The sequence below is a fragment of the Dioscorea cayenensis genome, chromosome 14, assembly GCF_009730915.1.
Source record: "Dioscorea cayenensis subsp. rotundata cultivar TDr96_F1 chromosome 14, TDr96_F1_v2_PseudoChromosome.rev07_lg8_w22 25.fasta, whole genome shotgun sequence".
In the NCBI taxonomy this organism is placed as follows: domain Eukaryota; kingdom Viridiplantae; phylum Streptophyta; class Magnoliopsida; order Dioscoreales; family Dioscoreaceae; genus Dioscorea; species Dioscorea cayenensis.
The window spans coordinates 7,259,662-7,274,493 of NC_052484.1; the positions used below are offsets into that span (position 1 = coordinate 7,259,662).

General features: G+C 36.5%; 1 protein-coding gene across 1 annotated transcript; it reads left to right on the forward strand.

Annotated features, from left to right (window-relative positions):
* The first annotated feature begins 922 nt into the window (after nt 1–922).
* LOC120276082 (transcription repressor OFP13-like) lies at nt 923–1,573 on the forward strand. The gene has a single exon (XM_039282817.1). The coding sequence runs from the start codon at nt 923–925 to the stop codon at nt 1,571–1,573; it is 651 nt and encodes a 216-aa protein (XP_039138751.1).
* The last annotated feature ends 13,259 nt before the right edge of the window (nt 1,574–14,832 follow it).

Consider the following 14,832-nt stretch of genomic DNA (forward strand, 5'->3'; position numbering starts at 1 on the left):
GGATTTGGTCAGGGTCACCTGCCGTTGAAATAAAAACACAACTTTGGATACCTTTTTGATACAAATTAAAGGTGGGATACCTTTTCGAAAAAAGGCATAAGATAGGTAACCTACCAAAAAATTTACTCGTTAATGCTTTAGGCACCCTCAATTTGTTTTATTGGGGGTTTATGTAGGGAGTTTAATTCTTTGTAAAGTTAACTCATTTTCATGAATTTAAACTCTCATCATTTTTTCCATTATACAAAAGATTTTAAAATATTAGAGCTAACCACCGAAACGGAATGATTTTAGTTTTATAATTATTAATTTATCTATGTAGGCCAAAATTTGGTAAAGGATATATAAGTTATAAATACTAACCTTGAGTGAGGATAAATATATAATTACCAAAATTACTTATATTAGCGGATATATGCCACCTATGAAGCTTGGGATTCAAAAAGTTAAATGTTGCGGATTTTGGTCCTACAGATTGTGCACAGACAAATGACCCCTCCTTTTAGACATCTCTCCAATGACTCTTGAGATCTTGGTCCGACATGGTGGGCACAGCTGAATCACACACTGACACACACACACACACACACACACACATAAAAGTCATCCTAATTATTTTGTTCTCACGATCTTCTATCTAGTAACCATCTATCTATCCTGGTATCTGTACTTGACTTCACTAGTATATTTTATTTTAGCTGGTTAATTTGCCAAATTATGAACACAAATCTTGTACAAAGGGTAAGCATGTAAACTCCAGTTTTACCTGGATAGACAACCCAATAGTTGCTAAAGCAGGCAAAATATAACTGCATTTCAAACCTATGAACTTAATTGAACCACACCAACCTTACCTTCCACCCTCCCAAGAGCAAACCTCAAACTTATCACTCCAAAGGGATCCAAGAAAAGCTCAAAAACAATGGTGAGGAAGCTTAGCTTCACTTCCCTTTTCTACAGCACAAACATCCCATGGACTTCATGCAAGCAAGCAAGAACCAAGTCCTTCAGAGCAGCAGGAGAAAGCTGCAATGGAGATATTAATGTGAGCAAGATGAGGGATTTGGAATGCTCAGAATCCATCGACTCTTTTTTCACAAATACATCGGAAGAGTTGGAAAGCTTTTCGACAGTGTCGGAGGGATCGGAGATGGAGATGGTGTTGCGAGGGTTGAGGTCAGAGAGGAGGCTCTTTTTTGAGCCAAGATGGGCATCCTCCATTATGGAAGATGTTAGAGTCAATGCTACTGATACACCATTTGAAGGAAGCATTGCAATGACCTTAGAGTCAGAGGACCCTTACAATGATTTTAGGACTTCAATGGAGGAGATGGTAGTGGCCTATGGAGTGGGAGAGCTTGAGGATCTTCTAGGGTGGTACTTGAAGGTCAATGGGAAGGAGACCCATGGGTTTATACTTGGGGCTTTCATTGACTTAGCTCTTATGCTTTCTTCTCCTTTGTCTTGTTATTGTCCTTGTTCTTTTACTTCTTCTTGTTCTTCAACTTCATCTTTTGAGATTGTGAAGTTGGAGGAGGAGGAAGAGGGAGACACAAGCACTGGATCATATTAGGTTGTTGATTAGAAGGAAGTAATGAAGTTGTTACTTTTAATTGGTTGCCCTAACATCTTGTCTATATATAATTACGTTTCATGATTGATGGTTGGATCATGTTTGGTTGGCTGAATATTTAGAACTCCTTTCTCCCAAATTACTGCAAAATTATGATCCAAGTTCCATTTGATTTGAGTTTAAGAACATAATTTCTTCTCGCACTCTTCTCTCGTGCAATTACATATTTTTTATTTTTAATTTATAACATTCAAAGGAAAAATAAATAGTATATTCAAACATAAAAAACTTTATGATGTGTAAATTAATCATAGTATACCAGTTAGTAATTTATATTGGATAGGACATCAAAAATTTTGAAAAATTTATTTATTTAACTATTTATTTTGATGAGATATAGACAAACTGGGGTTATTATAGCAACACATTATGCTCTCATATTATATGAATTGAGCTTCAAATCCGTTTTTTCAGTAAAAACACAAACAACTTAACTAGTGATTCAAACTAAAAATTCGTTGGCAAAATGTTTACATCTGACTGTATAAATTATTGTATACATCAATCTGATCTATTTTCTTAGTACTTCTTAAATAATTTATTATATATTTTAAAGATAGTAAGGAGGATAAATATATGTTAACATGGGAAAAACACATGCATTCAAGGTAAAGGCACACATTTTGAGGATTATGGTTAAAATAAAGAATTAATTTGATTTGTCAGCATGCTTTGACATCTCTGTCATTTTAAATATTTGACATTTCAATCCGACATATAAAGTGCATGAGGGAATAGTTAAATTAAGGTTGATGTATCAAGCGGAGTCTGAATATATTTAAATTGAATATTCAAATGAGGACTTGCAGATGAAGTTTGTCACCATTTTGTTCACCACCACAAATCAGTTTGTTTGAAGTGTGATATAAGGCCAAAGTATATCCCTTTCTAGACGTGGCATGCATAAAGAGACTGCTCATTACCCATGGCAAGATAAACACAATAAATTCATAAGTGGTCCATTATATTTAAGTTCCATAAGTTCCACAATTGCTGCATAGATAGTATTATTGTGGTGGGTGCATGGTCCATGGTCCATGGTCCATGGTCCATGGTCCATAACAGATAATCATCTTTTTTTTCTCTTCAGATGAATATATGAAATTTAAATTTATCTTAGAAGTACATATCTTCAATGATTATTTATCTTTAATGTTAGAGTAATATACATCCATGTATAGCGTATATGTAGAGTAACTATATAGCATATATGTATACTTTGTATCTTTCTGTTCGTACACACTCATGTATCTATTTATAGGGATGTTACACTAATGAGAGCGGGGCTTCTTCTCTCATATTATCTTACATGGTAGCAGACGCCAGTCGATCTCGCCGGAATCCTATTCTGTCCTGCTGTGTGCTTGTTCAGTCTGGGATTTTGTACGTCCTCCAGCGTGATTTGGTAGCTCTCCAACGAGCTTTGCCCGGGTTTCTCTCTATTCTTTCTTGCCGTCCAAACTTTATCCGCGCTTTGTCCGAGTCTCAGTCCCGCCCTTGTCCGATGTTAATGTTTGTTTGGTCTGTTATTACCCACGTTGACGTGTTTGCTCTGTCCACCTTGCCGGAATTTTTCTCCGTCGGGCCTTTGACGATAACATCGTCATTTGTTTAGTCCTCTTTGTTTTGCTAGAATTCTGGGCTTCATTTGTTTGGTTTTTCCTTGTTGTCTCCGGATCTCATCATCGCTGCCTGGTTTCTCCTCGCCGCCTCATCACGAACAACACGCCACCACTGCATCTTCGCCTGTGCTCACCCCACCACGGATTTCTCGCGTTTCAAGTCCCGAAAATTTGTTTTGTTCTGTTCGTTTGATTCAAAAATAACAAAAACAAACAAAACAAAAACCACAGATTCTTCCTTTTTATCCGGTTAACTATATATTTAACAAAATCTATATATATATATATAAAACCGAAGATCTGATTCCTTTCTTATCCATTTAAATATATATATTTCCCAATATCTATTTAAATATCTATATTGTCCTTGACATTCATTTTTCCAATCATGTGCAATTAAAAAAAAAAAGACATCTTTTTCTCCAATCATGTGCAATTATTGCAAGCGTTCTGGACATCTAAAGCATCAATTTCTTAGGCTTCAGCAACGGCAGAAGCAGCAGTTTCGTCCTTTATCCTCTTCTGTCTTAGCTCCTAATTGCTCTGCTGATCTACTCTCTCTAGTTGCTCAGCATACCGAACAGGTCCATGCCATGCAATGTGCTATGCAATCCCGCACTTCCTCAGCTATGTTTGCTGTCTCTGGTATGTCTTCCTCTGTTATGACTGTTGCCTCTGGTATGTCTTCATCCTCCTGGATTTTAGATTCTGGTGCCACTCATCATATGACTGCAGATGCCTCTAGCCTATTTTCTATCTCTACCCCTCCCCCACTTTCCAGTGTTCGCACTGCAGATGGGAGCATTCACCCTGTCACGCAGTGCGGCCGTATTCAGTCCATCTCATTCGATATTCCAGATGTCCATCATGTTTATGGCCTAGCTCTCAACCTTATCTCAGTTAGCCAACTTACTGATCATGGTTTCATAGTTACCTTTTCTTCTTCTTCTTCTTGTTCTGTGCAGGATCATCTTACAGGAAAGAGGGTTGGGACTGGCCGCAGAGTTGGTGGACTTTATCACTTAGACCATCTTCATCTTCTAGCTCTTCACTCTTCTGTCATTGTTGCATCTGTGTGTTCTTTCGATCGGTGGCATAATCGTCTTGGTCACTTGTCCAATGCTCGCCTGGAACTCTTAACTACTTCAGGTAATCTTGGTTCTGTTTCTACTACTTCTTTACCTTAATGTACGGGTTGTAAGCTAGCTAAGCATATAGCTCTTCCCTTCTCTTCCTGTGAATCTCTTTCAGACTCTCCTTTTGACCTTGTTCACTCAGATGTTTGGGGCCCAACTCCAATCTCATCTCTTGACGGTTTCTCCTACTATATCAGCTTTATTGATGATTTTTCCCGTTATACCTGGCTTTACCTGCTGCGTTCTCGATCTGAGGTTTTTGCCATTTATTCTCAATTTGCACAAATGGTATATACTCAATTTGGCAAACACATTAAGGTTTTTCACTCTAATGGGGCACGTGAGTATCTTTCTACATCCTTTCATGAGTTACTTACTACTCATGGTACTCTGGCCCAGCAATCATGTCCTCACACACCTACTCAAAATGGTGTTTCTGAGCGCAAGCATCGTCACATCTTGGAAACTGCTCGTACCCTCCTTTTTTCTTCTACTATCCCTCAAATCTTTTGGGCGGAGGCTATTCTTACCTCGGTCTATCTTATCAATAGAACTCCTTCCCCCACTCTTTCTAATGTCACTCCCTATGAGCGTCTTTACTCTCAAACTCCTTCCTATGGTCACCTTCGCACTTTTGGTTGTACTTGTTTTGTCCTTTTGCCTGCTGTTGAGCGAACCAAACTTTCTCCTCGTTCCGCCATGTGCATTTTTCTAGGCTATAGCTCTGAACACAAGGGATATCGCTGCTATAATCCTTTATCTCATCGTCTTCGTATTTCTCGTCATGTAACCTTTCTTGAAGAAACACCTTACTTTTCTTCAACTTCTCCAAATCTTTCTTTTCTTCAGCCTTCCTCTAGTACATCATCTTCCCTCCCTTCAGTTATTATTCCAAGTTCTACCATCACTACCAATGTTTTGTCTCCTCACGCTGTCTCTACTGATTCTTCCTCTATTCCTCTATCTTCGGGTTGCATTGATGGTTCTGGTGATTCACTTCTTCTCCCCGCTGGCTCGCCCTCTCCTGAAGATGCTCTTAATGTCTCCCATCGTTACCCAGACCGCATTCGTCGTCCTCCTGCCCGGTATGCACTTTCTGTTTCTTCTACCTACTCCCCCGAATTCCAGGCTTTCCTTGCTATTGTTCACTCTCATTTTGAGCCGTACTCATATCATGAGGCTGTGAGTCATCCCCATTGGTAGCAAGCTATAACAGAGGAACTTGATGCCCTTCAGCGTATGCATACCTGGGAGATTGTTTCACTTCCCTCTGGTATTATTCCTATTAGTTGTCGGTGATTTTATCGTATCAAGACTCGAGCTAATGGTAGTATTGAGCGCTACAAGGCGGGTCTTGTTGCTCGTGGTTTCACTTAGGAGTATGGCATTGACTATGAGGAGACATTTGCTCCTGTGGCTAAGTTGACTACCGTTCGTCTTCTTTTCGCTATTGCAGCTGCTCGTTATTGGCCATTTTATCAGTTAGATGTGACAAATGCCTTCTTACATGGGGATCTTTCTGAGGATGTTTATATAACTCCTCCTCTTGGATTTTCTCATCCTCCTCAGCATGTCTGTCACCTTCTTCGGGCTATTTATGGACTCAAATAGGCTCCTCGTGCCTGGTTTGAGCGTTTTCGTAGTGTGGTTCTTGCTCTTGGTTTCACTGAGAGTTCTCATGACTATGCCCTATTCACTCGACAGACTTCTCGAGGCCTCACTATTCTTCTTCTCTATGTTGACGATATGGTCATTTTCTGGTAATGATGCAGACACTATTCTTTCTCTGAAACAGCAGTTACACAACGAGTTTCAGATGAAAGGCCTTGGACCTCTTCGTTACATTTTGGGTCTTGAGGTTGCTTATTCTCGTCGAGGTTACTTGGTGTCTCAACAGAATTACATTTATGATATTTTTCGACGAGCTGGCATTACCGATCTCCACACTGCCTCCACTCCTATTGAGCTGCATCATCGTCTCTCTTCTTCTGATGGTAAGTTGTTGACTGACCCTACCCGCTATCGAGCACTTATGGGTGCTCTTGTTTATTTGACCATTACTCGACCCGATATTGCATATGTTATTCGTGTCCTTAGCCAGTTTGTCAGTGCTCCCTGATCTACTCATTATGCTGCACTTCTACGGGTTCTTCGGTACCTCTGTGGTATTATTACTCGATCTCTACTTTTTTCTTCCATGTCCTCTCTTGAGTTACGTGCATACTGTGATGCTGACTGGGCCGGTGATGTAACTGATCGGAGATCTACCACTGGTTTTTACATTTTCCTTGGGGATTCACTTATTTCTTGGAAAAGCAAGAAACAATCAACTGTTGCTCTATCCACTGCTGAGGCTGAGTATGGTGCTATGTACTATACTGCTAAAGAAGTTATTTGGTTACCCCAAATTTTGATGGACTTTGGTGTCTCCATTTCTGTTCCCACTCCTATCTATTGTGACAACCAGAGTGCCATCAAAATTGCTACAAATCCTGTGTTTCATGAGCGCACGAAACATCTTGAGGTCTCTCTTCACTTTGTTCATCATAATGATCTTGCTGGCAGTATTCTTCTTCCGTATGTTGCCTCTACTCAGCAGCTTGCTGATTTTTTTACTAAGGCACATACTGTGGCTCGATTTCAGTTTCTAGTTCACAAAATCCCGATTTACCACCCACCGTGAGTTTGAGGGGGCGTGTTAGAGTAATATACATCCATGTATAGCGTATATGTAGAGTAACTATATAGCGTATATGTATACTTTGTATCTTTCTGTTCGTACACACTCATGTATCTATTTATAGGGATGTTACACTAATGAGAGTGGGGCTTCTTCTCTCATATTATCTTACATTTAAGTACAAATATTATATCCAATGAAATTTTGCAAAAAGTTAGAAGCATACTGGGCAGGGTAGATTGTAGGTGTTTCGGAAAGTAATTGTTTATAATACGGAATGATAAACTGAAAGGATGCTAAAGTAGGATGATTTTTATGAAGTATTTAAATTAAATTCTACTAAAATATTCCGCACTTTTTAAGGGAAGGGTTGCTATGTTACAACGGGATAAAAATATTGTAAAAGCAATTTAAAACTTGTAAAAAAATTACATACGGATTTTTTTTTAAATGCCCTAAAAATCCCTCCAAGTTTCACTTATTCATAAATTGTTCTCCAAAATTTGGGTTATTCTTAAGAAGTTCTTCATTTTTCTGACAGTATCATTTTCCGTCTTTCTGTCAAAAAAAGTAATTGACGTTGATAGAAATGGGTAGGGATGGCAACGAGTAGGATATGGATAGGGTATGCCAAAACCCTTACATACCCGTAACCCCTACCCCATACCCGTATCCTTCAGGGTAAAAAAAATCATACCCTTATCCTTACCCGTAGGGTACGGGTATACCCGCAGGGTACCTGCTTACCCGTTGTTCAAATTATCGAATTAAATTTAAATATAAATTTAAATAAATAATAATAAATTAATTATACATTACATTAAAATCTTTAAACTCATCTCCATAAATTCAAAATTACAAGTTGATATATATTTGTTTATTTTAAATTATATAATTACATAGAAATGGCGTTAATTTAGGACTCAATGGTAGTAATTCTGCCTTTTTTTGTTTATGTTTAACTATCTTGGTTTTTGTTTTAAATTTTTTCATATATTTATTATTTATAAATTTATATAGTTTCAAATTTTATAAATGTCTAATAAGTTTTTTAATATAAAAAAACATTATATGTAATTTTCGTAAGTTATATCCAATTGATGTTTTTATTAGTATCTTATTTTTCAAGATGTTCTTATAATTTATAGAATAAATTATTAAAACATTATTTTTTATATTTGTTTTATAATTTTATTTTTTAATTTAATTATAACTCTTAATATATATCCAAAATTCAATTTTGATAATATTATACTTTATCAAATATAAATATAAAAATTAAATAAAATTTAAAATAATATATTAAGAGAAAATTTGAAGTATTATTTTCAAATTAATCACCATGAAATAGATCTTGGGTAAATTGTCAGTAAATGTTTAGTTTAATTAAAAACATTATATATATATATATATATATATATATATATATATATATATATATATATATATATATATATATGAGAGGGTAAGGGTATGGGTACGGGTTTTTACCCATACCCTCTTCAATGGGTATGGGTAAGGGTAAGGGTAAGGGTACAGGTAGGGTAGGAGCATACCCTTACCCGACCCGTACCCGATCAAAAAATAACATGCAATACTCTTACCCGTACCTGTACCCGGTCAAAGAGGGTAATACCCTCTTTGACCGGGTACGGGTACGGGTACGGGTATACCCATTGGGTAGGGTATAAATTGTCATCCCTAGAAATGGGTCTAATTTTCTAAGTAAAAACACATAATATTAAACATAAAGGTAAAATATTAAACGGAAAAGACAAATATTAAAAAAAATGTACTATATATATGAAGAATATAGTAAGTGAAAACTTATGTGTTTACACAAAAACATATTATATTAAACAAAAATGATACATTTTAAGCGGGAATTACATGTTGTAAGATAGAATAAATTGACTGAGTAAGTTGCATTAACAGAAAAGTAAAGTATCAGAAAAAATAGGGACGATTTGGCAAATTCAAATGCCAAAGGGTCTTTTTGAGTTATTTTGAAACTTTCATAGATTTATAATTCATTTTCCTTTTTGTTTTAATATATCACATTGGACATCCACAAATATATATTTATATATATATATATATATATATATATATATATAAAGATTGAAAGGCTAGTTTCTAATAGACTTTCGAATATTATTTAGTTAAGATTTAAAATATTTCTCTTTTAAAATTTTTGTTTTGATTATATTATTTTTGACATGAATCTAAAACTTTTCCATGTTTAAGATATGTTTAAGATATTCAATTTATTTTGTGGGCATCTTTAATTTGTTGATGAGTTTTATGAAATAGCCTTTGAAATTATTTTAATTGTCGATGTGACTCTAAGGCCATTTTATTTGTCAAAATGATTTTGGGGTCATCATTTCACTTGCCAATTTGGGGATGTTTGGTTTGGGAATTAAGAATGGAATCAGAATGGGAATGAGATTATAAAATGTTGGAATGGAGGAGAATTGGGAATAAAAACTTTGTTTTTAGTTCAGAAGGATACTTTATAGAGAATGAGAAAGTAGAAAGATGAAATATGATAAAACTACATGTACACTCTTATAATAAATAAATGATATTTGTATAAAATAATGAGTTTGAATGTTAAAAAAATTATTTAAATCAATAATATAATTTATTCCAATTATTATAATTTAATATTTAAATCAAATATTTGGTTATTGAAATTTTCAATTACTATAATTTAATTTTTAGATTAAAATTTTAATTTAACTATTATCTACTTTAATTCCACCTATATTTAATAAGTATGAAAATCACAAAAATTACTTTAAAAACTATTTATTTTAATTATTATAATTAACCATTTAAATAAATATTATATATTTTTTTGAAAAGGGCGACAAGCGCCTAATCAAGGGGCAAACACGTGGGGGAGCCACACTCTACGCCACAATGCCCTCACCTTGAGTTGGGTGAGGATCGAACTCGTGGAGCCACACTCTACCCAAGACGAAAGCCCTACGCAAGGGACCTGGTGCCAATTTACCCAAGAGCCATTGGCAATTAATATTATATTTGTGTGAATCTTATTCTGATTTTCATTTCAATGTTTATCATATAAAAAATTAATTATATTTCCATATAAAAGATTATATGAGTTTGTCAAAAACCATACTTTTCTTTTTTATTGTCTTAAATTACTTAAATACAAAATCCAAATTATTAAATTAAAAAAAAACTTTACAGTGATATACAATCATATAATAGTTTTCTGTAAAAATAAATAATTTTTTCCCACCCAGCATGATCATGATAAATGTGCTACAAATCATATATATAGAATTCAATTAAATATGATTAATCTCATCAATCTCACAAAATTTTTTTATTCATCAAACTTGAAAAAAAAAATAGACATTAAAGACAACAGTATAATGGAGAAGAAATGGACTGAACATAATTAATAAATTTTTATTGTTGAATCATAAGAAACACCAGTGAAATTGGTCTGATCTTAATCTATTTTGGTTTTGTCAACTGTATTCTCTGGCTTATGCCTATGATTGGCCGGTGTTCCCTCTAGTATCTTTCATATGAACATCAATCACATCTTCTTGTTTTGTCGACAAGAGTAACTTTATCCCTGGTTGTATAGCACCAAGTTTTCTAAACAATGTTTGTCAAGGAAAATCACAATTAAATGGTGCAAGTGCAAGTATTTAGAAATTAGATGTATGAAAATTAACTTATCTTGAATTATAATTTATCACTTAATAGTTGGTTGCCCATAAAAAGTTGTCTACATCTCAGTCATAATTAGTTGGGAACTACTTAGACTTGTACATGATTAAAGATTAAATCACGGATTAGATATCAAAATGAACATTCCATATGGCTAATAGATTGCCAGAAATTTTAATCTTCCTCTAAGATCACACATATACATGTCTCGTCAAGATGTACAACTGCAACAACTATAATAGTCTAGCTATATTTTTTTTCCATACCTAAAAGGTAAAGTAGAACAATCATGCTTGGCAAGATTACATGCCATTAATAGGGACGCTAGCATACACACCGATTAAATGGTAAAGTGTGCGTAAAAACAGGTATCGATTCACAAGGAAGATTGCGATTACTAGTATTAACCCTAATCCCGAAAATTAGCCTAATCAAAGTTGTGATGTTGTGAAAAAGAACTTGAAAACAAAAGCAAAAAATATGAAATAAAGAAGTAGAAAAATCATGAGAAGAAGTGATGTCCAGGCAGAGCATCCCTCTAGGTTTTGTTAAGTTTTGGACAAAGGTGGTCTAATCATACAATCCTATCTGAACTGAGAAATTTCCTAAATTATACTAAACCCCTCTTATAAGGATGAATAATAACTGAATCAGTACAATACTGATACAGTCACCACAAAATCGCTTTACATTTTATGAAATCTTAATGTGAGTTAACAAGAATTTCTTAAATGGGGCCCCTAATCCGAATATAAAATAAAGATGTAATTTCTCCTAAAATCTATTCCACATGATTGGAAAAAGTGCGGAAATAACTTGTTAACCCACTCGAGAGGATTGAGAGAGAAGAGTTCTTCAAAGTACCACATTACTAGGCTTACTCACAATCCCCTCTAATCGTTGCATATTTACGCTAGGTGGGTATTTCTACTCATCACAAAGCACATCAAATATGATAAGTAGGGCTTTCACCACAATAGAAATCAAGCAATACAAATATGTAATTAGATTCAAATAACATTGATTGCAATTAAGAGACGACTAAATCATAAGGATCGAAAACCAATGTTAAAGAATAAAACCTTAGAGTTCAACTATGCCCAAACATCTAAGAAATTAGCCCTTCCATTACTGGAAGATAAGCATTCAAATTACATGACACTGGGAAAATAACACAAAGCATTAAAACCCGCTTCTCAGTCGTGCTGGAGGTTGATCGCCGGAGAACTCCTAAAGACCTTCCTCAAATGCCGCCAAGCTAGTCTTGACGGCTACGATCTCCCTCACCAAGATGATGGGTTGAGTCTCCTCCTAAAATTGTCTCCAAAGCCTTGGAGGCTCGCTCATTTTCTTCCCTTCACCTCTCCTCCAAATTACAACAAAAGATAACCCTAAAATCCTCATCTCATCTATTTATACTGTGGTGATTATAGGTTGCTTACATGCGTAAGGACGTGGTCGTAAGGAGCTGAAGATGATGGGTCGCGAGCCTTACTGGATCACTTACGGCTGTAATTCCTATTCGTAAGGTCTTCTGTCTTGTGTTATGGTCTAGCTTATGGCCGTAAATGCTGGACCATAACTTTCTCTGTATTGTCCTTATGACTATCCTTATGGACGTAAGTTCTACTCGTAAACTGATGTAGCGGTATATCCAACACCTGTTGATCAAAGATAGCCAGGAACTGGGAATGGTAAAATCTTATTACTTAATGAAAAATAATTATCACAAAACAGTTTTTCTCTTACCCGTAGGCTTACAATAAATAGGTGAATTAAAAATATGAAAATAACCCTAAAAAGGAGATAATTTGAAAATATACCAAAAATGGTAAATTCTCAAATTTTAGCAAGAAATAAAAAAACTTAACAAATAAAGACTACTGCCACAAACGGCTTATAAATCAAAGATTTCTAGCCTAAGATATAATGAAATCAAATATTTCTTAAAATGACAAAATTACTGTTTTCGAGGCCAAGATAATGGAATTCGGTCGAAAACTAGCATGGCTCACAAGCAAAGCTAGTGACTTGTGCTTATTGATCCATTTTCCTTCAAGTAAGACCCTTAAAAAAAACTCCACCGCTTGAAAAATTACCAGAACACCCTTGTTAGGCCATGTCTCATTTGTCCAGAAAGACACAGGCTTGCTCCTCAATACGCCCCGCATCATTCTCCCTAGGTTGAACAGAATTTGCCCTCGAATTCGCCCTTGATTTGGAAGGCCCACACCAATCTGATGTTGAACATCACTTAATGGTGATAGCTTATCAAGTAGTTCTGCAGGACATACGTCTTTGAATTCAGCTATAATTGGCTTCACAATCTCCGAGATTGCCTCTTCAATTACACAACTACCTGCATCAATCACAAAGAGACACACCTTACCTAGGAGGGTGTAGGTGGTCTGGAAGATGTTAGTTCTCAAACAGTCATCTTCAGTAGCCCGTGGTGTCAAACAAGATCTGCGTACAACTAGGGCACTCCCGATGTCTTCCTCAACTACCTCCACATCAAGGTCACCTTCGTCAAACATCGGCGGGCCTACATCGGTTGTGTCTTCTTCCTCCTCTGCCAACATAATTCTCTTGCCCACCTTCTTCCAGTCCGTTTGAAGATGTCCCTTTTCTCCACAACTAAAACATTGGATAGTGCTATTGCCTCCCTTCACAGTTGTGGTACCTGCAGGTCGGTCTGTTGTAACCCCTTTTTGAGTTACGTCAGCTGGACTGACGCTAATTGGTCGATTGCCAACCGGTGTCGCCCCTGAGCTTGTAGGGGCTGAACGTTGATATTGACGTTCGATAATTAATGCTTGCTGGTGGGCGAACGAGACAGAGATCCGGTCAAACAAGTTGACGGTCTCCTGAGTCTAGATTCGCAACCCTCCGATGTATCGCGCCACCAACTGGTCTATTGACTCTTGAATCTCGTTCCGAGCCAGCAACTGATAGAACTACATTGTATACTCTTCCACGGAGCGCGTGCGTTGGCGAAGATTGTGCAAACGACTGAAAAATCAAATGCTGGTAGTTGTGGGGCAAGAAATTTCAGCGCATGTGCTTCTTCATCTTCTCCCAAGAATTAATCTTGTCCTTGCCCAGTCTACTACAATTCAATTTCAATTGTTGCCACCATGCAGTTGCGTGACCACGAAGCCTTGTTGCTACCAATGGAACCCTCCTGCCCTCGAGGACCGCCTTGAACTCCAAAACTTCCTCAACTGTAGTCAGCCAGTCAAGGAATTCTTCCGCTTGCAGGCCACCATGAAATTCAGGAATCTCAATCCGCAAGCCAGATTCCCACCGTCTGTCTTCATTGTGGTGGTGTCGAGTGTCACCCCCATGATCTTGCCATCCTCGTCGCCCTGCCATGGCAATGTCAGCAAAGTAGCCATTATCTTTCTCAATGGTGTCGTCACTCCTGCTTTCGGAGACACCCTTGATTGACGCTATCCATCATTTGGGTAAACCGTTCAGTCAACTCCTCCAACATCTGCTCCACCCGACGATCTAAGAGGTGGCCAACTTGCTGCTCAAATCTAGAATCATCATCACGATCATAGATCTCCTCCAGCCTTTGTGTAGGGTGACTTGCACCTCGTCCTCGCGGTGGCATGATCAATTTGGCTCCGATACCAAACTGACACAGTGGTATATCCAAGTTGATCAAAGATAGCCAGGAATTGGGAAGAGTAAAATCTTATTACTCAATGAAAAATAATGATCACAAAACTGTTTTTCTCTTACCCGTAAGATTACAATAAATAGGTGAACTAAAAATATGAAAATAACCCTAAAAAGGAGATAATTTAAAATTTACCAAAATGGTAAATTCTTAAATTTCAGCAAAAAATAAAAAGGTTTAACAAATAAAGACTACTGCCACAAACGGCTTACAAATCAAAGATTTCTAGCCTAAGATATAATGAAATCAAATCTTTCCTAATGGCAAAATTGCTTTTTTTGAGGCCATGATGATGGAATTCTGTCGAAACTGGCATGGCTCACAAGCAAAGCTAGTTACTTGTGCTCATTAACCCG